Raw genomic sequence first — 26,538 nt, 5'->3', positions numbered from 1 at the left:
GCTTCGAGAACAAAAAGAATAGCGGCGAGTTGACTTAAATACGTGAAGTATGGAAAAATTGGTTAAAACTAAAAAAGTATACCAAATACGGTTAGAAATCCACCTAATATATTACCGTGACATATAATCGGCGGGTTTTTATTTTGTATAATTTTTTAGTTTTAACTCATTTTTCTAAACTTCACGTATCTAACAGTCAGCTCGCCGACATTCTTGTTCAAATATATGAATAAACACTGTATGATTTTCGAATTGATTAAACGTTTTAAAGCGAGAAAAACTACTAAACCCTTTTTCAGGTAGGTAGAAGAGTAACATCGTGCCTTTGATAACACGTGTTAGATTTAAATTTTGGATCACTTTTTCGTACCTTTTTTTGATGATTGCAATACAAACACTATCGTTTTAATTCCCTTTTTTTTTTCGATATGGACACAAGACAAAGAGGTAAATTTTTACGACGTGCCGCCGCGTATTATAAACACCCCCCTTCCCCATGTTAAGAACGGTTTTCGAAATAAAACCCCCAAACTCGAAAACCGTTCTTAACATGAGAGGTTGGGGGGTGTTTATTCCCAAAGTCGTTCTGAACATGGGGTGGTATTACGCTGGGGCAGGTCGTAAAAAATACCGACAAAAATGTCTACAGCCAGTCGAAAAGGAGCACTTCTCCGACAGAGGAAACGAGACATTTTGTCATGAGAACTTTGTAAGAACTGAATAATACCAGATCAAATTCGAGGGGGGCAAAGGTAAGTGCGACTCACTGCGACTGATAAACAAACATCAGTAGTGACCTTATTGCCTAGTTAAGAATTGCTGGGGATAACGTTTTTTTTTTTTTCCTTTTTTTTTTTTTTCATTTGCCCTACAAAAATAAAACGCATCTGTCAGCACACATTAAAATTGACCTTGAACCAACCAATGTTACGAACAGATCGCAAAACATGATTTTGGAAACTAAACTACAAATTGTCGATTAACATGTTTAGAAGTTTTTTAAAAATGCCCATTCAGTCAGCACTGACAAAAATCCTAGTTATAACCTTGGAAGCTTCTTTTTTTAACCTAAATAACTATATTAAAAAAAAAAAAACTCGTCGCTTCTACACTATTGGGACGAGATTTCGGAAATCGTAATACTGAATTTGACATGAAAACAATGCTATCTACGTATTCCTTGTCTTTTTAAGATGATTATATAAAAAAAAATTACGAAAATCGATAACGTAGAAATTATTGAAGAAAATAAAAAATAGAATTTTATGAAAACGATCGTAAGACACCGGAGAGCGCAGAAGGGAGATAATTTTCCGTTTCGATTTAAACAAGATGGAAGAAGTTTTTCACCTGCTAATACGATTTAATAATTCAGTAATATTCAGATAATCCCGACTGCATAATTTGGAAGCCACTGTTGTAACTTATTAGAATTAATACAAGAAAAAAAAAAAAATCAGTAGAAAGAATTGTTTTTTTTTTATCTGAAAACTCCATTTATAGACTACAAAATTTCGTCCTAATAGTGTAGAAACGCCAATTTTTTTTTTATAAGAATTTAGTTTTTAGTCCTTTGTTGAAAAATTGTCAACAAGTCATCGGTACTAGTGCAGACTGCAGTGCACTTGCACTTTTGCCACCATACTGTAATGTTATTTTGAAAGCCATTCTTAACGTGGGGAGGGGAGAATGTTTTGTAACTTCTGTGCTTTCAACTAACAATTAAACAACAAAAAATAGTACTTGTACAGTTTAACCAAGAGATAAAAAAATGAAAATACCGAAAAAAAAAAAAAAGGTTATATTGTACGTATCCGTTTTGGATTGAAGATCTCCGAAAACAAATTTAATTTGATCGCGTAGTATTTTTTATTTTTATTTTACAGCGGAAAAACACGTTTTTATGGCAGCACGTTGAAGGTAGACATCTTTGAATTTTTTTAACATGCCACGGGGAGATAACTCAGTTTAGAACCCCGACATCCCTCCCCATCTTTAATACTAAAATCGAACCTTTTGCTCGGTATCATAACAAATTGTTGTTGTTTTTTTTTTTAGTTTTTTTTTTTTTTTTTTTTTTTTGCTGTAGAAAAAAAAGTACTTGAATTTAAGGGAATTTTTTCGGAGAACTTCATTCCATAACGAATATAAACTTTTTCGATATTTTCATTTTTTAATGTCTTGATTTACAAGTACCGAAAAAGGGGTTTGTATTACTGTACACATAGATTCGAAAAGTTGTCAAAAAACAAATATATAACAAATAAATGTTATCAAAGGCAAGATAAGTTACTTTTCTACCAAACTGGATATATTTTTTGTGTTTTTATTCAATGTAACATATTTATTCAGCTCGAAAAACGTACAGTGTTTACCGGATGTAGTCGAAAATTCAAGATGGCGTCTCTCACACCCTCTTTAACACCGTAAGTTTGGGAAAAGGTGTTACAATTAAAAAACTAGATAAAATACTATTAAAAACCCGCCGATTATATGTCAACCTATGTCACGGTAACATATATTGAGCGAGTTTTTAACAGTATTTTATCCGGTTTTTTATTTATAACACCTTTTCCCAAACTTACCGTGTTAAAGAGAGAATCAGACGCTATCTTGAATATTCCAATACATCGGTAAACACTGTATGGTTTTTGAGCTGAATAAACATGTTACATTGAATAAAAACACGAAAAATATATCCAGTTTGGTAGAAAAGTAACTTATCTTGCCTTTGATAACATTTATTTGTTATATATTTGTTTTTTGACAACTTTTTCGAATCTATGTGTACAAACCCCAAAAAGGATATCGTGAAACTTGAAATTAACTTTGAAAAAAAAAATAAAAAATTCAAAATAGTGCGGTGGCAACATTTAATCTCGTGCAAATCGCTAAACAAACTCGAACTAACAATAGTCCTACGTTTTCAGGGATCATCAGTTGTTTACCATGAAACACCGTTTCGAGGGTGTTTAAATACATAATTTGTATTTACTATACTCTATAGTCTTTTTGATTGTTATTTTCACAACGCGGCCAATGTAACCGCCGACCTTCTTCAGGTGTATTTTTCGAACTTGAAATAAGCTTATTCAAATTTATGACGGAATTCCTCACTCAGCTCTTTCCTTAATCCACGAAACATAAAATTTCGAGAGTCAAAAATTACTTTAAAACGTAACGCAATCAAATGTTAAGAGACATCGAAGGCGGAAGACACGTGCTTTTAATGGAAAAGCTCCTTAAAAAAAAGTCTTCGTAACGATGATGACGAAGGTCATTTCATCTAACACGAAAAATGTATAAAAAAAACAAAAAGGTACTCATGCAGAGAGTGATCCGCGCTGAAATAATAACGTTATTTAAAAAGCCATTCTTAACATGGGGAGGGGAGGGTGTTTTGTACCTATTCTATACTTTTTAACCTTACAATTGAATAAAAAAAAATAAATAAAAAGACTAATTAAACGTGGGAATACGATTTAAAAAATAGCGCCAACTTTCTGCATTAGCACCGAGTTTATAATATCACAGGAATAAATTAATGGCTTATTTAAAGCCTAAAAAATAAAGAGTGAAAAACACGAGAAAAAATAGTTCCTTCCCTTTCACAGTAGTTCCTATTTATAATACCTCCCCACCCCACGTGACAAAAATTAAAACACCAGGGTCGTTTTTTAACGTAGAGAGAAAAAAATTTTTTTTAATTATCTTGGTCGTGAAGAAATTATTTTCCATTGCCAGAGAACAAGAAATTGAAGTGCAGCATTGCAGCAACTGCAGCATCCAAAGAACAGATACTACACTTTGATCTTGGCCCGAAGGCCAACTGAAAGACAATTACTCGATTTGTGGTTTTAAAATTAGATTGTAATTAAAGATAAAATAAAATATCCATAACAATGTGGTCTGGTGGTCCCACTGAAGACTTACCTCCAAAGAGTGTTTATGCCGAAAGCCGTTCTTAACATGCAGAGTTTGGGGGAAGAGGGTAATATCCCTAAAATGCAACTCTTCGCAGGCAAGTCTTCATTGAGACAACCAAGCCACATTGACCAAATTGAATTTCATCTCGTTTACGTTAAAAAGAACCTTTCATTGTTATATAATTGCTAATATTTGAAAAGAAATTCTCAATACAAAGGACATGTATCTAAATTTTAAACTGTTGAAAGAAAAATGAAAAATAAAATGTACGAAGTACACCACATTAAAAATTAACATTAAATTAAATCTTCGAATATTTTTTTTTACTTTGTTACATCTTAAGGTACTAGTGCAGTGCACTTATTGATCCGTGCTGAAATAACGTTATTATTTAAAAAGCCATTCTTAACATGGAGAGGGGAGAGTGTTTTGTACCTATTCTTTACTTTAACCTTACACTTGAATAAAAAAAAAAAAAAAACATAAAACTTTAATTAAACTTGGAAATACGATTTTAAAAAAATAGCGCGGATCAGTAAGTGCACTAGCACCCATCTTAAATTGTAATGTACTCCCACAGTTAACCTCTCCAGTATGTTAAGAATGGATTTCTAAGTAACGTTATTGTAGCATAATGTATAAAATACACTCTACATTATTCGTTAAGTAATTTTTCTTTTTAATTTGAGATTATAGTAAATGTTACCTTGATTATTGCAAAGAATCGGCATATATGGATATCAAATTGAAAAATATTAAAACAAAGTTAAGTCCAAAGATTAGAATTATTTCAAGTTTCACATTTAAGTGTAAAAAAAAAAAATAAATAAAATCACAAATTTACATTTTAGTGATATAAATTAAGTAGAAAAACGGTGCTTCTACAGAATTTGAACCATGTGAAATCTTAGTTTATGGTTAGAGAAAAGAAAAAGGTATTTTTTACGACCTGCCCCAGCGTAGTATAAACACCCATGTTAAGAACGGATTTCGGAATAAACACCCCCTAACCTCCCCATGTTAAGAATGGTTTTCGAGGTTTGTCGGGTATTCCGAAAGCCGTTCTTAACATGGGGAGGTCGGAGTGTTTATAATACACTGGGACAGTGGGGCACGTAAAAATTTACCGAAAAAAAAAAAAAAAAAAAAAAAAATCAGCTTAAATTATTCGAAATTAAATGTGTGTAATAAACGCATTTAATAACAATATAAAAGTGATCATTATTAATAATTCGGACGATTCTCATGTTCGCGTTTCGACTGATGTAACACCCGATCTTCTTACATGCACTTAAAAGAAGGCCAGAAGTTACATCGGCCGAAACGTTGTGAATCTAACCACTGGGATGAGAGTACCTATTTACTATGCCTCCCCACGGGACAGAGTTAGACACCAGGGTCGTTTTTTAACGTGGAGAAAAGGTACAAAAATAAAAATTGTCTCAGTCGTGAAGGATTTCTCCTCCACCGAAAGAGAACAAGAAATAGAAGTGCAGCATCTGAAGAACAGATACTACACTTTGATCTTGACCAAATTGTAGCGAATATTCAAATAATCAATCCTTATCAAAAATTACGAAACTAATCATTTATTACGCATTTATTTTTGTGCAAAATTCCGCAGTTATTCGGTGTCGCGAAGAGTAAAATATAATTTTTTTTTAATCGATTAAATAATTTTCATATATATTATGATGGATTAATTTTTGTTGTGGAATTAGGATAAAAAAAAAGGGAATAAATTGGTGAAATTTTTAAGAATATTGTTGCGTTGGTGTTCTTATAAAAAAAATATAGGGAAGTAAAAATAAGCAGACAGAAAATAGATCTGAAGTAAATAAAAATCAGAAAGGATTAAATTGTTTTAAAATAAATAAAAAGAATCAAAACACTCAATCTTTAAACACAAAAAAAAAAAAGCATCGAAAATATGAGCATTTATTAGGAGTATCGCACAAAAATAAGAAAAGAGTCCGGAAATTTTAATCCTATCAACAAAATGGCCGGCCCACTCAGGGGTTTTCACGTGTTTCCGCAACATCGACAATTTATCGATCAAATATTTTCAACAAAGCAAAGAGAAAACAACTTACAGTTCTTGACAGACTGGAAAGTTCCCTATAACCGATGACGGCTACTTTCTTTTTGAGACATGAGGATAATATTCTACTTGTTCCCAGCATGTTGGATAGCAGGAGTGTTCGCCTTGATGAAAAAACTCCACACACGTGTGTGATGGCCGAACTCGAAAGGAATTGGAACAGCGCATGCGCACAACCAACTTCCGGAATGTTCTCGAGACCTCGCAAAGAGATATGACCGCACTATCTTTCTTTATTTAATCGAGAATTCTCTTATATTCATTCGATTTAATGAAAAAATACCCTCTAAACTTATTTATTAAACAAAAAAAAAAAAAAAAAAAAAAAGACGCTTAGATTGTACTAGAAATGCTGATAATAAAACTACCGTCACTTTATATGTATATTACATAAGCAAGCATGAGCATGACCTCTATCCTTTTGACCTCTGTCGAAGGTCAGGAAATTTGTTAATAATTAAAATAAAATTTATATTTCTGTAAATAAATATTTCAAAGTCTACAATCAATAAAATTCCAAACAAAGAATGAGTTAATATATTTTTAGTTATCTATGTTTGGTGATTAATATGATTTATAGTATTATACGTGCGTGAAGTTTTCAGTTCGTTTGTTATTTTGTTACGCTTTGTTATACTGAAATTGTGTGAATAATGTGTCTCGTCTCTCTGTGACTTATTATTAATTTTTTTTAATATTAATTGAGTATTTATTGAAATAAAAACGTTAATACCATAAAACTAAATGAAATAAAGAAAAAAAAAAGGATTTCGTTACGAAATTAAATCGAGCCGAATACATTTCGGTTTCTTTTTAAATTAACCATTTGGAATATTCGATAATGGTTGAAAAGAAAAATGGATAAATTGCTTTGTGAAACTTTACTATTTGAGAAGCACCCAAATTTAAATGTATTTACGTTATTGAATGACGTTCTATTCAACAGTTTAAATAAAATTCTAGAATTTTATTTTAGGAAACTAGGAAGTGGAACTTGGGTTTCCGGTTTACTGACCAAAGATTTAGGCCACAAAAGCAAAATTAATACTACCATTCCCTTTTGCATTATATTAAACCTTCCTTTCCCTACAATGAAAAAGAGACAATTCTGATTCTTTGGCCTTCCTCTCGCCGGGTGGTCCTGCTTGCTGACTCGTCCCCAACCGCCTGCTATCGTCCAGAGAGACGAGGGTAGGTGTGGGTGTCCTTTATAACGACTACAGTCAGAGAGTTCATGCGACTAAGTCCAGTACGCACGCGTTTATAAAAACTGCTACATAATGTATCTTACCAATGCTTCGCAGTGTTTAACTTAAAAATAAAATAATCATTCAAGTTAGTATTTGTGTTGTGTCTTATTCATATGAGATAACAGCAATTATTTACACCGGTTTACTTTCGGCTGCCTCATAATTCTCATTGTCCTTCTTTTGTTTTTTAATGACAGAATGTTCAACATGATGCAATATTAAAAACCCATGTAGGGGAAAAAATATACAAAGACAAAATCTGTCAATATGACAGCATTTTCTTACATACATGTACCAAAATAAAAAAATACATGTGGGTAAAAAAAAGGAAAAAAATTCTTTTTTGTTGTTGTTGTTGTTGTTGCTGAACTTGGGACCCTTTCTGTTGAACTCGGGAATCTTTTTGCCATACTTGCAAATCTTCATTAAATTTTAAGTGAAACACGTTTATTTAATCCGCAGGAGTAGCATGCTCTCGTTCTGTCAGCCATGACCAGGTAGAAGTCTTTACTAATTGTAGTCTAAAATGTAATTTTAAAAATTATTATAATTCTGCAGCGGTTGCAAGTCGAGAGTCTGCCAATAGGCTACACTCATTCTTCCCACATTGATGGTTGGGTTTTGCCCGATGGCTATAGAAAATGGGCCGCATGGGTCATTCGACGTCAGTTGAGAAGAACTGCTCTGGTTGCATGTTACTGTGTTCGTATTCAGGATCGTGTTCTATCAGTTCAACGTGTTGCTCAGGATCGTGTTCTATCAATTCAATGGTGTCTCTTTGGCAAACATGAGTTCTGTCAGATGTGCATTGGATTTTCATAATAGCAACTGTTCTGTCTTCAGACTGGGCTCCTTTTAACAAAGGGACACATACTTTAAGAGCACCGGTGCCCCTTGCCTCTTTTTCATTCATCTCTGTGCGAGTTTTTTTTATATATAGTTTTCCTTTCTTACTTCTTCCCTTCTTGATCTTTCTTTAATGGAAAATTTAGCCGTTTAGGCATTCCAAATAAAATAAAAAGAAAAGGAAAAACTTCATATTGCTATCCTTCGAGAACTTTGTGTTCTCACGCGATTTCGTCCTAGTCTCGTTTTCGATTCTGTCTTTCCTCCTTTCACCGCGGAATTTGAAACGATACACACGGCCTTTATCGATTCCATGAACTGGGCTATCTCCCGTTCTCAGCCATGAGGTACGTTCAGAACATCCCATTATTCCTTACCTTGTGCTCGTTATCTACTTTACCTTCCTATTCCTCCTAGGAAAAACTTGAAACTTTATTTATGTTTAATTATCCAGTGTTTAAGTCCAGAACAGCAACTAAAAGCTATTTCGGCAGAGAACAGATCATAGAATTCAGAATGCTGATATTGGGCAAAGATGTAATCTGCGTGAGCCTTTTCTAGTCTCACACAAAAACACGCGTTCACATTTCAAGCCATATTACTTGTCATATACATACGCGCACACAAACATACGCGCCCACGTCCACACATGTACATATATTCACGTTCGCGTACATACACTCACATTCACATGTATATACACACACGCTAACATACACACATGTACTCACACATGCGCACACATAAGCACACATGGACGTCACTTCCCCTTTCAAAGGAAATCCACACATGCGCAAAAGACCAGCGGAAACACCTATAAAAGCAAGAGCAATAAGCAGCTTCTCCCTTTTCAGACCAGCCTCCTAGCTGGATGGTCTACGGACCGACAGCGTGCCCTTTCGGCATGCGCGCGCACGCGCGTACCTCACACCACTTGCTACTATGTGGGACAAAAAGCTAACAGACCGTACGTACACTTTATACACTTTCTCTCTCCATAACCTGGATTGACTTTCTCACTCTATCTCCCCTTCGGCCTTAGTCCATCAACAGAGATATGTGCGTGACTCTCTACTGAGCTTAACCCTCTCTTTCTACAGGCCGGCTTGCCACGTCGCGTTTCTCTATTGCATTCCCCTTTCCTTCCACACACGTAGTCGTCAACGGCTGAACGAACACGTGTACACCCAAGACTTTCATTTCTCAACAGACAATAAATGACATGTTTATTTTATTCCAGCATTTGAGTTCTTTGTTTCCTTCATTCAATTCGTTTCATTATTTTTTCTTGTAGCGAGTTTAGGGTATTTATATCCTACTCTTCTACAAATACCATCTTTTAGTGGAGAAGGCGATGTGGTCGGGTGGATAAAAAAGGTAAAAATGGTAGATAAGCTAACACCGTGTGCCAGACCTTGGCAGTTTTATTCCACTTTTTCTACATGGAGATGCGCTCGCCCTCTATCTTGATATTAGTAATAAAGAAAACAAGAAAATGCAGAACAGATAGAAATGAGATTAGCGACCTCATTCACCGAAGGGCGTTTTTAAGCCTACGAAAAACTCATGAATGGATATGGTAGGAGTGGTACAGTGAAAACAATTGATGGGAGATACGTAAAATGTAAAGGAACCAGGCAAGCAGAGATAAAAGTATGTGGAGTATGAGTGAAAGTGGGAGTGATCTTGATGAATCACATCGTTGACAGGATCGACATCTGTGGGGAAAATAGAAACGGACATGCACATGACCTAGCTGTGAAGCGCCCACGTGTCTGCCTGTCATGCGCATTGGACAGGAAAAAGAAAAAAGCAAGATGGCGTCTGTGATATTTAACAGAAACTGTCTCGTGTGATCTCGCGAGATTCACGTGGATGAATGTAATATAAAAGAGGTCGCTTAGAGGTGTGGGAAGAAAGCTTTGGCTGTTCAGACGCTAAACAGGTGACATTACAAGACAGACGGTTACTTAGTGCATTGGAACGAGTGAAGGAGGTTCCAGTTCTACAAGCTATTTTTGGCATGACGTCGCGATTTGATCCTAAGTTGATTCCACTGTTTGATAGCAGCAGCACTAAGCAGTCAGTACAGGAATGGGTGGAAAAGGCAGAATTGATATGCCAGCTCAGTGGTGTGAAGCATCTGGAATGCGTGGTCCCAATGCGCCTCGATGGGGGCGCATACGCTGTATACCAGCAGCTAACATCTGCATCAAAAACGCCCTCTAGACAGTGTTTGCATTAGATCCGGTTGCTGCATGGAAGGAGTTTATGGCACGGAAGTTACATTCCGGGGAGACAGTTGATGTTTATTTGGCAGAACTGAAGAAGCTTGCGGAGGAATGTCAGAGAAAGGCCTGGTGTGCGCATTTATTGCAGGATTGCCCTCTGGTGTGGAAGATCTGCTCCGAGCCTCATCCCAATTAGATGAGATAGACATCTCGGAAGTATTAGCGTGGGTGCGGGTGATACTAAAAAGGAGTCCAGAGATTGTGGACCGCGCGGCAGCCATTACAGGGTGGATCTCAGGACCTGGGCACAGTTACAAGCTGCTACATTGGATGTCTTCAAGTCCAATGTTAACAAATTCCTAATGAACCGCCCTCTTAAGTAAACACTTCATTAAATCTCCGCACCAACGTACTGCACTTGCAATAACCCTTATCCCTGAGTGGCTTCCGGGCCTTGATAAGTGGTGATCACCGTGTAAAAAAAAAAAAAAAAAAAGATCAGACTGTGACAAAATCGGTATTGTTAGAAAGATTGATCTCTCGGATGAAAAATATCTAAAAATTGGCCCAAAAGATTCATTCTGGCCTGGTCAACTGGGCCGTTTTTTTGCGAGGAGGGGGTCAGTTTTTGCATCAATTAAAAATCTGATGTTCGATTCATGCAAGATGGTTCAAAAACATTTTGAATCATTCCATACATTTCTGTGGCATTTTTCCAAGTTCAAAACAGAATTTTATTGCGTATCGTTCTTTTAAAGTGTCCTCATGTCCAGATGGCATTTTTGAAATTCACCAGCTGAGACTATTAGGCTTTAGTAGGGTGTATTCCAATTCATGCTGTAGGTGTTCATTTGAGCCTGAAATCACAAAAATTGGTCAGTCATCTCATAAGGTGTACAGAAAATAACACACTAAATTTTCAAGAATCTATGATAATTTTAACAAAAAAAGTCTATACAAAAAAGTCTGGAAACTTATTGAAGGCACCTTGTACTGCGGTGAGACGAGTTTCAAATTTAAAACGTCTTTGAAAATTGTAATCATATTAGTGACTTCTCGCCTCTCATTTGCTTACTCTCCTCTCTGTCAGTGGACCTTATAGTGCTGCTTCCACATCTGAGGATGTGCCACTCAATTTAGTTCCTTACCTTGACAAAGTACAAAATTAACTTTGAAATCTAGTGAGAAATGATTTCTTTTATTCTCTATAGTCTCTTTTCCACTGAAGAACAGGGTGACCCAAAAACAAAAAAAACAAAAGCTAAATGGAGGCCATCTAGAACATATGCTGTAGAACGGAGAAAAAAAAGGCCAAAGACCTTAGTGTTTTGATGTGATGTTTTGAATATAATAAACTAGTTATGACCAAAGTTTCATTTCATTCGGACAAAACACTAAGAAACGGGGCCTAATTAGAGTTGGGGCCCATTTTTTGAGCGGGGGTCACCCTGTAGTCTTTCTCCTATCATCATCATCAGCAGCAGCAAAAGCAGCAGCAGCAGCAGAAAAAGCAGCAGAAGCAGCAGCAGAAGCAGCAGCAGCATGGGCTCCTTGCCCGGACTAATGTGACTCTTCCTCTCCAGAGTTTTTTTTGTCTACCTATGTATATGTTTTCAGCTTTACTGTTAGAGACACAGTCTCCCAAAGGGTATTTGAATTCATAAACTAAGTTGGTCCTATCAAGCTATATAGTTGAAGGGGAAGAGTTATTAGTGAAAATCAGGTTAAAGGTTTAAAAATTTATGTAGTAAATGATATATTTAATCACCTGACTAATCATGATTCCTGTACTTTGCCCAATTTAGGAAAATTTTGCTTGACAGCACATCTATACTTGAACAAACTAATAATAAACAAAAACTGGAAACATGAGAAGCATTACTAATAAAAACTAAGAAACCCACAGTCAATAAAATAAATTTTACCAATACAGTAGAACCCTGGGATACGTCCTTAATCCATTCTGGGGTTAGGATTGTAAGGTGAAATCATCGTATGGCGGGACCTAAGCAAAATTTTATACAGTACATATCAAAAATCAACAAAATATAGTACAGTATATAATACACATGTATATAATCAAATAACATTATCACTAACACCGTAAGGCGGGTCGAATACCATAATCAGAGGCCGGAAAAACATAATATTCCAGATCATAACCTGAAAAAAATGTATCCCGGGGTCACTGTATCCCGGGCTTCTACTGTAGTAGTAATATCCTGAAATTTAAATTGAGTGTAAGGAAAGTCAGGTATAGGATTTCCAAGTGTGGGAGGAGCTGTCACTCCTCCCATAGGGCTCTTTATTATTGTGCTACATGCTCACATCATTCAATATTTCCAAAGAATCACTCATCTTAGTATTAACCAAGGATTAACATTGCTTAACTTTGGTGATCTGCTGAAAACCATTGTGTCAATATGATTTACACATAAATAGGACACTTTTAATTACAATATTCCTTTTGTTGTTGTTGTTCTTCTTCTTGTTCTTGTTGTCATCACATACCAAGGTCAAAAGCCATTCGAGGACAAGATTATTTTTCTGAATTTTTTTGAGGTGACGAGTGATAATTTGAATTATTTGGATTATTCGGACTACTGTTCTCATCTTGAATGTCATTCGCACAACATTTCGGTTGATGTAACCTCCGACCTTCTTCAAGTGTATATGGTGAAACGATAAAATTGCCGCCCTAGAGAGGATGACATGATTCCATTCCCGTTTGATGAAAACCAGTTTTCTTTTTTTATTGCAGACCATCTACTAGTTGTTCAGTTGTGTACAAATCCCAAGAGCAGTAGGATCCTTCTATCATCTCTGAAAGTGGCACAATGTTCAATGAGTGAGATCGGAGATGCGCCTCTGTACGACTCATGCTCTCTACTGATACAAGTTATGATAACAGGACCATTGCCAGCACTCTCCAAATGCATCGCTGGATTGCCACGAATAACAGGGGACACACCCAGGGTGATGAAAACAAACTTTTCGGCCACAGTTATGGTTTCAAGTGTGGGCCACATCATGCCACGTCACATCTTCGAAGTTGGGTTGAAAGTCAACACCAAAATTTACCTGGATGTGCTGAAGAGTGTGGTGATCTTCTGGTGCAATCAGGTGACCGCTGGCAGACCCTACATGTGGCAGCAAGACTCAACGCCAGCCCACAAGTCCAAAGAGACCCACGCTTGGCTTCAGAAGGAGTGCTTCGACTTCATACCCCACTCTCACTGGCACCCTCCTCCTACCCTGACTTGAACCAACTAGACTACTTTGTTTCATCATACATCGAGAACATCACCAACATGACCTCTCACAACACCAAAGCCAGCCTAATCGCTGCCATTGACTGAGTATTTTCCGAGCTCCCACTGCCGCTTGTGGAGAAGGCGTGCTCCCAGTTTTAGACCTGTACTGAGGCTAAAGGCGGCTACATTGAATAGATGTCAGCTCTACTACATAATCAAGTTAGTTGAGTTGATTTTTTCAATAAAAGTTTTAAAAATAAAACTGTAGTGTTGTTTTCTTTAGGGAGACAACTTTATCGTTCCCCCTGTATTTAAATCACCAACATAACACAAAAGTCGGATACATTTATTATCACCATTAATTTCATATGAGTGACTCACCTGTGTCGGTGGTCTATGCACTGTCCATCAATAATGATGATTGAATGTGACAGATATTAATTCCAAACGAATGAGTGATTCGGCCCGAAACATTTCCATCCATTATTCATCATTGTCAGACAAAGAAATTGAAGTCAGAATTCTCTGATGAAGAAGTCTTGTAATCATTTTGCATAATATAACTTAAATTTCTGTCTTTGATAAATAACCGCTATTTATACATTGTCTTGGAGACTATTTGAAATAGTGTTTTCCTTATCTAATAATATAATGATAAAAACATCCAACACTTTTGCATAAATAATGACTGGACAAAAAAAAAAATTCTCTGGAATCGGCTTTATTTGGTTATTTGAGTGCCTCTACATGAGAGCTGGGTGTGATACCTAGCTTATTTTTATGATCTTTTTTTTTTTTTTTTTTTTTACACAGTGATCACCACTTATCAAGGCCTGGAAGCCACTCAGGGATAAGGGTTATTGCAAGTACATTACGTTAGTGTGGAGATTTGATGAAGTGTTTACTTAAGGGGGCGGTTCATTAGGAATTTGTTAACATTGGACTTGAAGACATACAAGTTGTAGTCCGGTGGGAAGCAGGCAGACGGAACAGAGTTCCACAGGCGTGCAGGTCTAAGAAAGAAGCTTTTTTCATGGAATCCGCATTTTGATTTAGGCACAGATATAGAGTGGGGGAAATTTTTCACAGTGGATTCAGCTAGACGGGTGTTTTTCGTGAAAGATTGGCGAGGGGGGACCAGAGATTGGAGTTCAGACGAGCACCTGCCATGGAAATAATGATAAAACAAGGATAGGCTCACAACGTCTCTTCTGTGAGAGAGAGGTTGCAGGGTAGAGAAAAGGGCATCCCCCACTAAGCCACAAAGTCTATTTTGTACTCTGTCAAGGCAGGATAGGCTGATCTATATATTAATACGATAGCGTGTGTGTTATTTTCTGTGTAAAGCTTATGCTATGCTACCAGCTGCATCTGTGTAAACAGAGAATCCAAGCCAATTACTGTGGTGGATATTAAAGTCATAAAGTACATTGAATGCTTGTATCTAGGGAGATTGCTGCATCTATGCTGTAAGAGATTTGATTAGAAGGAAAGGGAACGTTAAACTGCCATTCCATTTTCGTAAGCAACCATGAACCCAAACCGGTGTTTCTTCTTGCTGTCCCCTGTGTACGGATCGGCAACGGTGTAAGTGGAAGCGGGGGTAGAAGGAATTTATTAGAGAGAAATGATTTTACAACTTCCATTGATTCTAACGGATTTTGGCTGTGAACTCTCAACAGAAAAAATATAGAAACCCACGATTATCGAGGAAGTGTAGAGGTAATAGGCCTATAACACACCTCAGATATTGTGCTGCAGTTTGTGCATATTACATTTGCATAAAATGTCTTGATTTTCAATCCTATTAAGATCAAAATCAGAGGGGAAAAATGAGTTCATTTTATATATATATATATATATTACAGTCCTGTGTTGAGAGAGAACGGTAGAGAAAATATAAGTAACTAATGCTAAGGGCTGCTCATCTAATCCTAGTTTTGGTTCTCTAGTCAAGGGAAGGGTGTTTTGAATTGTTACAAGGGAGCATTTCTATAAAATAATAATAAAAATCAATAAAACCGTTTAAAATGTGTGCTAAAGTATTCTAGGCAGTCCTAATAAACAAATCTCAAATGTTTTTAATTCACGAAATAGTTTAAAAGCCAGAGTATAGTCATAGAAATTTTAGAATGATGTAGCGGGCTGGTGGTATAGAAGGAAATGCATGTTCATCTCACGTTCGGTTGTCACCAATTTGTAGTGGATTGGTGGATATATTATATATATTATATATATATATCCCCCAGTGGTACAAAATAGGAAAAATGAATTGAATTGAGGAAGAAACGAACAACGCGTTTATTGAAATAAACGAACTAGAATTTATTTCATGAAGAAACAAATGAAAGAAAAGGGTACAGCACGTGTTTAGTTTGGCGTGCATCTCTCACTGTTAACTGGTGAGAAGGAAAGTCTATTGTTGTAGAGAGGGAAAGAGAGAGAAAGTCAATCCAGTTTGGCGCGTGTCTCTCGCTGTTAGCTGGTGAGAGGGAAAGTCTATTGTTGTAGAGAGAGAGAGAGAGAGAGATAATCAATCCAAGCCATGGAGATAGAAAGCATGTAAGGTGTACGTACTGTCAGTTGAATCTGGCCCCACACATAGTAGCAGGGGATGTGAGGCACGCGGGCACGTGCCCCGAAAGGGAGCGATTGGTCTATCGACTGCTACGCCGAATCGAAAAGGTCTCTTGCTTTTGTAGTTGTTTCCAGTGTGGATTTCCTTTAAATGACATTGTCCATGTGTGCGTACATGTGCGCGTATGTGTACGTACATGTGTATACGTTAGCGTGTGTATGTATGCACGTGAATGTGAATGTATTTATGTGAATGTGAATATATCTACGTGTGTGTACATGCGCATGTATGTTTGTGTGCGCGTATGTGTGCGTACATGTGTGTACGTTAGCGTGTGTGTGTGTATGCACGTGGATGTGAGTGTATTTACGTGAACGTGAATATATCTACGTGTGTGTACATGCGCGTGTATGTTTGTGTGCGCCTATGTGTATGACAAGAAGAATGGCTTGAGATGTGAATGCGTGTTTTTTGTGCGAGACTAGAAAGGGCTCGCACAATGACCTAGAAGTTTTAAAATGATCTAGAAGGTCCCAGAGGGCTCTGCAATAATCTAGAATGGGTTATAAATAAAGGTGGAGAGGGAAACAGATCAGTTATCAGCTCGAAACCGATGAGGTAATTCCGGTCCCTGATTTGTGGATAAGTCCAGCTGAAAGAATCCAAAACAAAAAAAAAAAAAGGAAAATACATCTGTAGAAAATGTCTTCATGGCAGGTGCTCGTCTGAACTCCAATCTCTGGTCCCCCCTCGCCAATCTTTCACGAAAAACATCCGTCTAGCTGAATCCACTGTGAAAAATTTCCCCCACTCTATATCTGTGCCTAAATCAAAACACGGATTCCATGAACAAAGCTTCTTTCTTAGACCTGCACGCCTGTGGAACTCTGTTCTGTCTGCCTGCTTCCCACCGGACTACAACTTGGATGTCTTCAAGTCCAATGTTAACAAATTCCTAATGAACCGCCCCCTTAAGTAAACACTTCATCAAATCTCCACACTAACGTAATGTACTTGCAATAACCCTTATCCCTGAGTGGCTTCCAGGCCTTGATAAGTGGTGATCACTGTGTAAAAAAAAGACTAGTGATAAATAGAATTTTGAAATTTTCTCATTGACCAAACTTTTAAAAGAAAAACAAAAGAGGAGTCTTATTGTCATTGAATTTCGTTATTAATTGAGTGAATAGTCACTTGAAGTCTTTCCTGCTAACCGTTTTTAAGTTTGACTACCCTTACTTCTCCCTCGTAACTTTCACTCCCTCATCCTGTTTTTTTTTACCCGAGTTTCACATTATTTTTAGCATTGATTGTATCTTTTGTTAACAAACCCCTTTTCGTTTGTTTTGTTATTGTTGTAAAAATTTGTGTCCAACCTTTTTGTTTGTTTTCTTATTGTTGTAAAAATTTGTGTCCAACCTTTTTGTTTGTTTTGTTATTGTTGTAAATAAAGGAAAATATCATGTTCCTAAAATCATGTTTTATATCGTTCATATTTTTAATTGTTACCTCTTGAACGGAACATGTGGGGGCTCATCTAACTTAATAATTGGTAAACGAAAGCTTAAAATTAACACTTAACTGTTAAAAAGCAAAAAATAATAATATTTGTTAGGAGAAATGATTCAACATCATCTAAGTTAGTTCTAATCTCACGGATATTCATGAATGTAAGTGTCAAGTTTTTGTTGGCTTGCATGTGGAATGGCTGACCCACTCAAATAAAACCGATGACGAGGGGAGGTTTTGTCATGATTTTGCCATTGCCTATGACCTCACTCAGATTGTTCATGAACCCACCCGTGTGCCCGATACACCCGGTCAATATGCAAGCCTTCTAGACCGTTTCCTCACAACTTCCGCTGAGCTGTGTTCATGTTCTGTTCTATCTCCTCTGGGATCCTCTGACCACTCTGTTGTAGCAGTTAAGATAAAAATGAAATGTAATAAGTCTTCAGACGTACCTCTCCACCGTACTGTATATCAATATTCTATGGCTGACTGGGATAGCTTCCGTACATTCATATCTGACCTTCCTCTGCATTCCATGTTTAAAAAGGATGTGTCCTCTATAGTATCAGACCATGGTTAATTGTAGGCATAGACCAATTCATACCATCCAAAAAATTCCAGCCAAAACCTAACAGCCATGGTTCTCCACTGAATGTGCTGCTACCATCGCGCACAGAAATCACTTTTTCCATAGCTACCAACGTAATAGATGTACGGAGACTAAAGCTGCTTTCAGGACTGCCAGCAACCACTGTAAAAGAGTAATAAAACATGCAAGAGAGCTATATGCTCAGTCCATTAAATCCAAAGTAGCTGAGCAGCGGCATGGTTCCCACCAGTTCTGGCAAATAGCAAACAGGATCTTGAACAGAAGTGTGCGTTCTATCCCAACTATCATCAATGGACCTGAGGTCATCTCGTCAGCATCAGACAAGGCCAGACTATTTGCCAAAAACTTTGCAGCTAATTCTACCCTATGCGACAATGACCATTAACTCCCTGTATTTCCTCCTATAACAGACAACACGCTATGCAACATACAAATATCTGTGCGTGAGGTCGCCAAACTAATCAAGAACCTTGATTCCAGTAAAGCAACTGGCCCTGACGGCATTCCAGTTATAGTGCTGAAAAAGCTCCAACCAGAACTTGCCTCCATACTTACAAAACTGTTTAAGCGTTGCCTTAAGGAGAAGTGCTTTCCAACACCCTGGAAAACCTCATCAGTATGCCCTGTATTTAAGAATTCAGGTGAAAAGTCATCTCCCTCTCAGTACAGACCAATAAGTCTCCTGTTTGTCATGAGTAAGTTGTTGGAATCCATATTAAATAAAGAAGTAGTAAACCACCTCAGCAGAAACAACTTTGTTAGTGACATGCAATATGGTTTCCGCTCTGCAAGATCTACAGCAGATGTGCTAACGGTTATATCACATAGGATTAGTGAATCTCTTGACAAAGGTTTCCTTTCCAGGGCAATTGCTCTTGAAGGCCTTCGATAAGGTATGGCATAAGGGCCTACTTCACAAGATTTCCAGCTACGGTATTACTGGAAATGTTTTCTCAATCATTAAATAATTTCTCTCTGATAGGTTCATAAGAGTAGTGGTTGATGGACAGAAATCAGAGGCCTACAGTATCAATGCTGGAGTCCCCCAGGGGTTCATCCTAGGCTCAACTCTCTTCCTGATCTACATCAATGATCTCCCAAAACACATACTTAAATCATTCGTTGACATCTATGCTGATGACACAACCATCTACGGCAACACATCAAAGGCCGTAAATGACAAAGTTCTCTCTAATTCTCTCTCCTCTGATCTTGAGCGCGTGGTACAAATGGGGAAGAGGTGGCTGGTTACCTTTAAAGCATCCAAAACCAAGCTTCTACCTTTACATCTGGCATCAATTGAAATGGATGGCTCTCGTCTTAGAGAGGCCCCATGTTTTGACAAGCTTCTGGGTTTGACCTTTACTTCTGATCTGAAATGGAACACGTACATCAAATCTGTTGCCAGGGGCGCTGGGAAAATGGTGGGATCCTTCTACCGCTCCAGAAAATATCTCACTACTAATGCAATTTTCTATCTGTATAAAAGCCAAGTACGTCCAAGGATGGAGTACTGCTACCACATCTGGGCAGGAGCTGCTAAAAACAGCCTATCCTGCCTTGACAGAGTACAAAATAGACTTTGTGGTTTAGTGGGGGATGTCCTTTTCTCTTCCCTGCAACCTCTCTCCCACAGAAGAGACGTTGCGAGCCTGTCTTTGTTTTATCATTATTTCCATGGCAGGTGTTCGTCTGAGCTCCAATCCCTCGTCCCCCCTCTCGCCAATCTTTCACGAGAAACATCCGTCTGGCTGAAACTACTGTCAATAATTTTCCCCACTCTTTATCTGTGCCTAAATCCAAACGTAGATTCCATGAGCAAAGCTTCTTTCTTAGAATTGCACGCCAGTGGAACTCTTTGCCGCTTGCCTGTTTCCCACCTGACTACAACTTGGACGTCTTCAAGTCCAACATAAACAAACTCCTGACAAACCGCCCCCTTAAGTAAGACACTCTATCAAAACCCCCAATACTAATGATTACTAGAATACTATCTCATTGATTACTGTACACACAATAACCCTTATCCCTGAGTGGCCTTTGGGCCTTGATAAATGGTGACCCCCATGTAAAAAAAAAAAAAAAAAATCTATCTCATTATTTCAAAAAGGGGTGGGGGGCAATATTTTGGTATAATAAATGGAGTCGTCGACGGCACGCAGTCATGTCCGAATCTCATAGTTCCCAAATCCAATACAGAAAAGAAGCAGAAAAGAGTTTTATGAGTTTCGTATGAATTTTAGTCATTATCGCGATGGTGAGTCCTTTGGGCTTTGAATAGTTGGGGGCATTGGTCACATTGTATTGTGTGGAGTGATTGCGGTTGGTTGGCTCTAAGAGCCCTTTGTTGCTATTGGTTATTAGATTGGCTCATCTATTTTCTTCAAATTAGCTGTTCCTCCATTCATGTCTATTGTTCGATAAGGCTTCAAAGGTGTTTGGATGTATATTGGCCTCACCTAGAGATTAATTCAGCTGTTTTTTTTTTATCTAAGTAGCAGGCAACCTTGGAGTCTATTTCCTGCATTTAGTTGACTGAAGAGCACTTGTTTCGGCAGTCTAGTGTCCTCCATGCGAGCCACATGACCAGACCACCTCAGTCGGTGTTTTATGATCAAGGGCTCGATGCTGATGATATTGGCTCTCTCACGGACAGTTATGTTGAACACATAATCGCCCCACTTAATCCGCATGATGGTCTGTAGTTTTTCTGGTAGAACAGTTGGAGTTTTTAAGGTCTTTACTGTAGTGATGGTCCAGGTCTCGCATGCATATAATATAGTAGAGACAACTAGGGCATTGTATACCATTGCCTCTGTCTGGGTGGTTAAATCCTTGTTCTTGAAGACCCTGGGAACGGCAGTCTTCCAAAAACAGTGTGGTTTACCTGTAATCGGTTTTCGATTTCTTTTGAACAGTTAGCTTGAGTGAAAAGAATGCTGCTCAGGTATGGGAAGTGCTTGACACATTCTATTGTGGTGCCATCCATGGTAATGTTGAAGTCTGGTACAGCTTCCCCTGGCGGGGGTTGGGCAAGTATTTTGGTCATGGTATTAGTCTTGTTAACTGTTAGGTCAAAGCACGAGTACACAGCTTGAAAATTGTCACGTTCCAAGCACCTACTTTGAGGTGTGGTATTATTATTTGTTTTGCGGATGCACTTACAGTGGCTGAATGACTGAGAGGTGTAACCAGCGATTTTTAGCCGACCTTTTATAGAATTGTCTGAAGAGTTTGCTACATTCAAAAATACAATAAAATTTGTACTGTTTGTTAAGGATTACTAACAAAATAGATCAGTAACATGATGATTATTATGATAATATTATGAGAAAATAAAATGACATGTGTTTTCAAAAATTGTAAATTGAACTTTAAAATATATATATATATATATATATATATATATATATATATATATATATATATATTTATATATATATATAGTAAGTTATAAAATGTATATGGCGATTAAGCTACACTGAATATTCCGCGTTTCAGCCACTCTAGGATTTTTCAGGCTTATGCACGAATTCTGTAGTTGTTTGTCGTTTTTTTATGCACATATAAAAACGACAAACAATCACAGAATTCGCGCATAAGCCTGAAGAATCCTAGAGTGGCTGAAACGTGGAATATTCAGTGTAGCTTAATCGCCATATATATTTTGTAACTTACTATATATATATATATATATATATATATATATATATATATATATGTTTCATATGTCAGGTCATGTCATGTGCTACTGGTACCATGTAACTCAGTACTACCTGCCTCATGGTCGGGTCACCGGTGACTAAACTGGTTCCCCCACCAGACTTGTTTGGTGAGGAGGGCGGCTAGTCTCCCTGAAGGATTAAAAACAAGACCTTCCAAAGGGCGAATGAACTCTTTTCTGGGTCAATGGCCAACTAGCACCATGTATATTTGTGTGTGTGTATATGTGTATTGGGGCGGAGAGGGCTCCCGTAAGCCGTGGTGAAGGCAACCTTTCTAGGAGAAGCAAATCTCTGATTTAATAAACCATAAAGCGGAAGACCATTACCCGCATTAAGCTGGTCTGCAGTTTAATTTGTTGCTGGCTATCTTGCTCTTGCTTGTTGCTTGATCTCAACATTTTGAACCGAGAGAGAGACTTAGCTGTCGTACAAAGTTAAGACTCTGTAACATCATATTTGTATAGATACTCCCTCAGGATTTTGGGCTTGTGGATTTTAAATATCTGAGGGAGTGGCACTCGTCTGACAAGACGTTGCAATCATCATATATATATATAAAATGAGTAAATTTTAAATGGTAAAAAAACTTAAAGAAAAGTGCTCAATACTGCTGTAGAGCAAAATATGTTTTTATAAAAGGTGTCTTTTTACAGACGGTGAACTTTAAGTTAAAATAAATCACAGAAAAATACAGTGTAACACAAAAGTGAGTACTCCCCTCACATTTCTTCAAATATTTATTCATGGGAAAACACTGAAAAAATAATTTTTTGACACAATGAAAAGTAGTCTGTCTGCAGCATATATAACAGAGTTAATTTATTATCCCCTCAAAATAATTCCAAATATAGCATTAAAAGCTAAATCCCTGGCAACAAAAGTGAGTACATCCCTTACAAAAAGTTGTCAATATTAACATGCAGCATGTCAACTCGCAATATTTTGTGTGGCCTCCATCATTATCCAAAACTGTCTTTACTCTCCTGGGCATGGAGTTTACCAGAGCTTCACTTGTAGCCACTGGAATGCTCTTCCACTCTTCAATTACAATGTCGCGGAGCCGGCAGATATTTGAGACTTTGCGCACCTCCACCTTCTGCTTGAGGATGCACCAAAGATGTTCTATTGGGTTCAAGTCTGGAGACATGCTTGGCCAGTCCATTCTAATGTTATGACTCTTTTAGGCTGTGATCATAGCATAGTATCTGTGTTAACTGTGGCAAGCAGGGCCAAGGGTCAAAACATTATTATTATTATTATTGTTATTGTTATTATTATTATTATTATTAATTGATTTGAGCGATGGATGGTCGCTGGATCAGTTGTTATGATTAGAAGAATAAACAATTAAATTGGGGAAAAGATGATTGACGTGTGAATCACAAAAGGAATGTAAAAATAGAAAATAGATGTAAGCATTATTTTTGGTTTTGGATAAACAAATAACTCGATGGGGACATTAGGTTGGTCTGAGACATGTAATGGTGTGACATAAAGGAACACGTGATGTAGTTTTGGAGAGATTCAGAGAGTTGAAGTTTGACCACCGAGAGCGAACAGACGATCTAGTCACAGGGCTGGATAGACAACCAGGGAGTGGGCTGTAAGAATAGAAAATGTAGACGAACTGCAGATCCTGTGAAAACAATTTGAGACAACTGTAATAAATTTATATTATAAAAATATAAAGAGTTGTTTTAATGGTTTCACAAATAAGAACAGATGTCTCAATTGGATGGTGCTGATCGCTTCATGGTTCGTCACAGAGCAGCAGGAAGATAGAAGAACTCTTCAAGAAAAAAGGTGTAAAGCATATATTATTCTTCTTATATATGTAAAATATTCCCGTGTGATAAGTCTGATACAACATGACTCAGTTTACACGTTAATATTATATCCTCCTGGCTAAACGACATGCATACAATTTATATGTTTATTATCTGTCCGTTAAAAGAACAATATCTCACATCCACTAGATAACACATGACATGTTTTAATATATCATCTCTGTTAATATAATCTCCTATAATATACAATACCATCATCTAACGTAAACAAGTTCTTGATGAGTCGTTCCATATAAGTTAACAAATTTACCGAATTGATTACTATATTGTCCAATTTCTACTGTACACTCTTTAACCCTTATCCTCGAGTTGCCTCTGGGCCTTGATAATGTGTTGATGCCTGTAAAAAAAAAAAAGAAGAAAAAAAGTCACATAATCCGACCAATCATCTCTAAAACTTAAACCTGGCAACAATTAAAAAATAGTTTTATACTTAATTTGACAAAATTTCCCCTACTTACGTTGACTACGCTATAATCACATTGGCTAATGTATACACATGAACCCTTATCCTCGAGTGGCCTCTGGGCCTTGATAAGTGGTGACTCCTGTGTAAAAAAAACAAAAAAACAAAAAAAAAACCTTTACACTCAGCCTCTTCGGTAAAGCAGTGGGCGTCTTGGATGTGTGTTTTGGGTCATTGTCATGCTGGAACACTGCTCTGCGGCCCAGTTTCTGGAGGGAGGGGATCATGCTCTTCTGCAGTATTTGACAGTACATGTTGGACTTCATGTTTCCCTCAATGAAATGTAACTCTCCAATACCTGCAGCACTCATGCAATCCCAGACCATGACATTCCCGCCACCATGCTTGGCTGCAGGTATGACACACTTATCTTTGTACTCCTCAAATGTGTGTGCATGGCTGTCACCCCAGGAGGAAGCCTCTTCTGAAGGCAATACACAAGAAAGCCTGCAAACAGTTTACTGAAGACATGTCAACAAAATCCATAGGTTACTGGAACCATGTCCTATGGTCTGATGAGACGAAATTTAATTTATTTAGTACTGATGGACTTAAGCATGTGTGGCGGCGGCCAGGTAGTAGAAGAATGACCTACATTGACAACCTGATACAGGACACAGTATTGGAAAATATTTGGGGCCTGCAAAATGTCATGTGAGATCAAGAGAACTGGAAAAGTTGTGTAGATTCAATGGTGAAGCATCTTGAAAGACGACGGAGATGATGAGAGTGATGAATAACTTCCACAGCAAAGAGATTATGACTCGAAACTTTGCAGTAATTTCACGGCACTTCTTGTATGCAATGTTTACTAGGATGATAAAAGATTGAGTTGCATTCGACTTCCTTTTCTACAAACTGAGCAAAGAAATTTTCCTCCTTTTGGGAGCTCTCCAACACTACAACCACTGATCATTTAAAGAATTCTTCTGAAGACTTAAGGTTGTTTTGAAAGTTAGTGTTCAACATTTCTCACATTATTATTACAGGTCAACAGATGTTCTTGATGTCTCTATTACTGAATAACAGATACAAATGATCGGTGTTATACGCTAGTTTCAAGACTTGGAAATTTTATTAAAAAAAATATTTCGTATTCGTTACCTTTGCCATGGATGTTATGTTTTCAGTCGAGATTTTATCTTTGTTTGTTTATGTACGGCATAGCGTCCACATCGCTTGACCAATCGTTACTAAACTTCTACTAAACTACACATCTGGGCAGGAGCTGCTAGAAAGGACTTGTCCTGCCTTGATAGAGTTCAAAATAGACTTCGTAGCCTCGTAGGAGATGTCCTTTTCTCCTCCTTGCAACCTCTATCTCACAGAAGAGATGTTGCGAGTTTGTCTCTGATGTATCGTTATTTTCATGGAAAGTGTTCAACTGAGCTTCAATCTATGGTCCCCCTTCGCCAAACTTTCACAAGAAACACTCGTCTAGCTGTAAACACTATCAATAATTCCCCCCACTCTTTATCTGTGCCTAAACCTAAACGTAGATTCCATGAACAAAGCTTCTTTCTTAGAACTGCACGCCTGTGGAATTGTCTTCCGTTTTCCTGCTTTCCGGCTGACTACAATATGGTTGTGTTCAAGTCTAAAGTAAATAAGTTCTTGATGAGCCGTTCCATATAAGTTATCAAATTTACCAAATTTTCATTACTAATGATTACTATATTGTCCAATTTCTACTGTACACTCTTTAACCCTTATCCTTGAGTGGCCTCTGGGCCTTGATAATGTGGTGATGCCTATGTAAAAAAAAAAAAAAAAAAAAAAAAAAACTTGGTCAAAATATCAGCCAGGGTCAAACATAGAACTGATTTCATTTTGAAATATGTTCAGTTCAAGATCATTGAAAAAAATGTTAAAATTACTGAGCCGTTCATTTGTTCTATTTGATCCATATTATAATATGACATTGACTTTTGACCTTGACCGTGAAAATTTCGATACATGAATCTAGTGTGTTTTGATGATAGTAGCCGCTACTAGTTTTTGAGTTATGAACGTTTGCATGGCATAAGTTTGGGAATACTGCATATAATATGGAGAAGTAAGGACTAGATAAAACTTTTTGGCATTTTACTTTGTCAGATGAAACTATGCAGTCTCACGATTGACTTATGTTCTTTTTTTATGTATCATAATGAGATTTCTTCCTTTAATCTTTTTATTAAACAAGTACTTA

General features: G+C 37.3%; 1 protein-coding gene and 1 long non-coding RNA gene across 2 annotated transcripts in view; one reads left to right on the top strand and one right to left on the bottom strand.

Annotated features, from left to right (window-relative positions):
• LOC145283850 (stress-70 protein, mitochondrial-like) overlaps positions 1 to 6,450 on the bottom strand; it is a 62,379-nt gene extending 55,929 nt beyond the window's left edge. The window contains exon 1 of the mRNA XM_080132962.1: positions 6,021 to 6,450. Within this exon, the coding sequence (XP_079989088.1) occupies positions 6,021 to 6,110 (90 nt within the window). The 5' untranslated portion in view covers positions 6,111 to 6,450. The remainder of the gene's footprint in view (positions 1 to 6,020) is intronic.
• Positions 1,888 to 26,538, top strand: part of LOC145283851 (uncharacterized) — a 164,338-nt gene continuing 139,687 nt past the window's right edge. The window contains exon 1 of the long non-coding RNA XR_013868767.1: positions 1,888 to 1,920. This is a non-coding gene — a long non-coding RNA (uncharacterized LOC145283851). The remainder of the gene's footprint in view (positions 1,921 to 26,538) is intronic.

Source organism: Euprymna scolopes, chromosome 8 (genome assembly GCF_053919585.1).
Source record: "Euprymna scolopes isolate OS-2025 chromosome 8, ASM5391958v1, whole genome shotgun sequence".
Classification (NCBI taxonomy): Eukaryota; Metazoa; Mollusca; class Cephalopoda; order Sepiida; family Sepiolidae; genus Euprymna; species Euprymna scolopes.
Note: the sequence above shows the minus strand (reverse complement) of the source record. Positions and strands in the feature narration are given on the sequence as shown.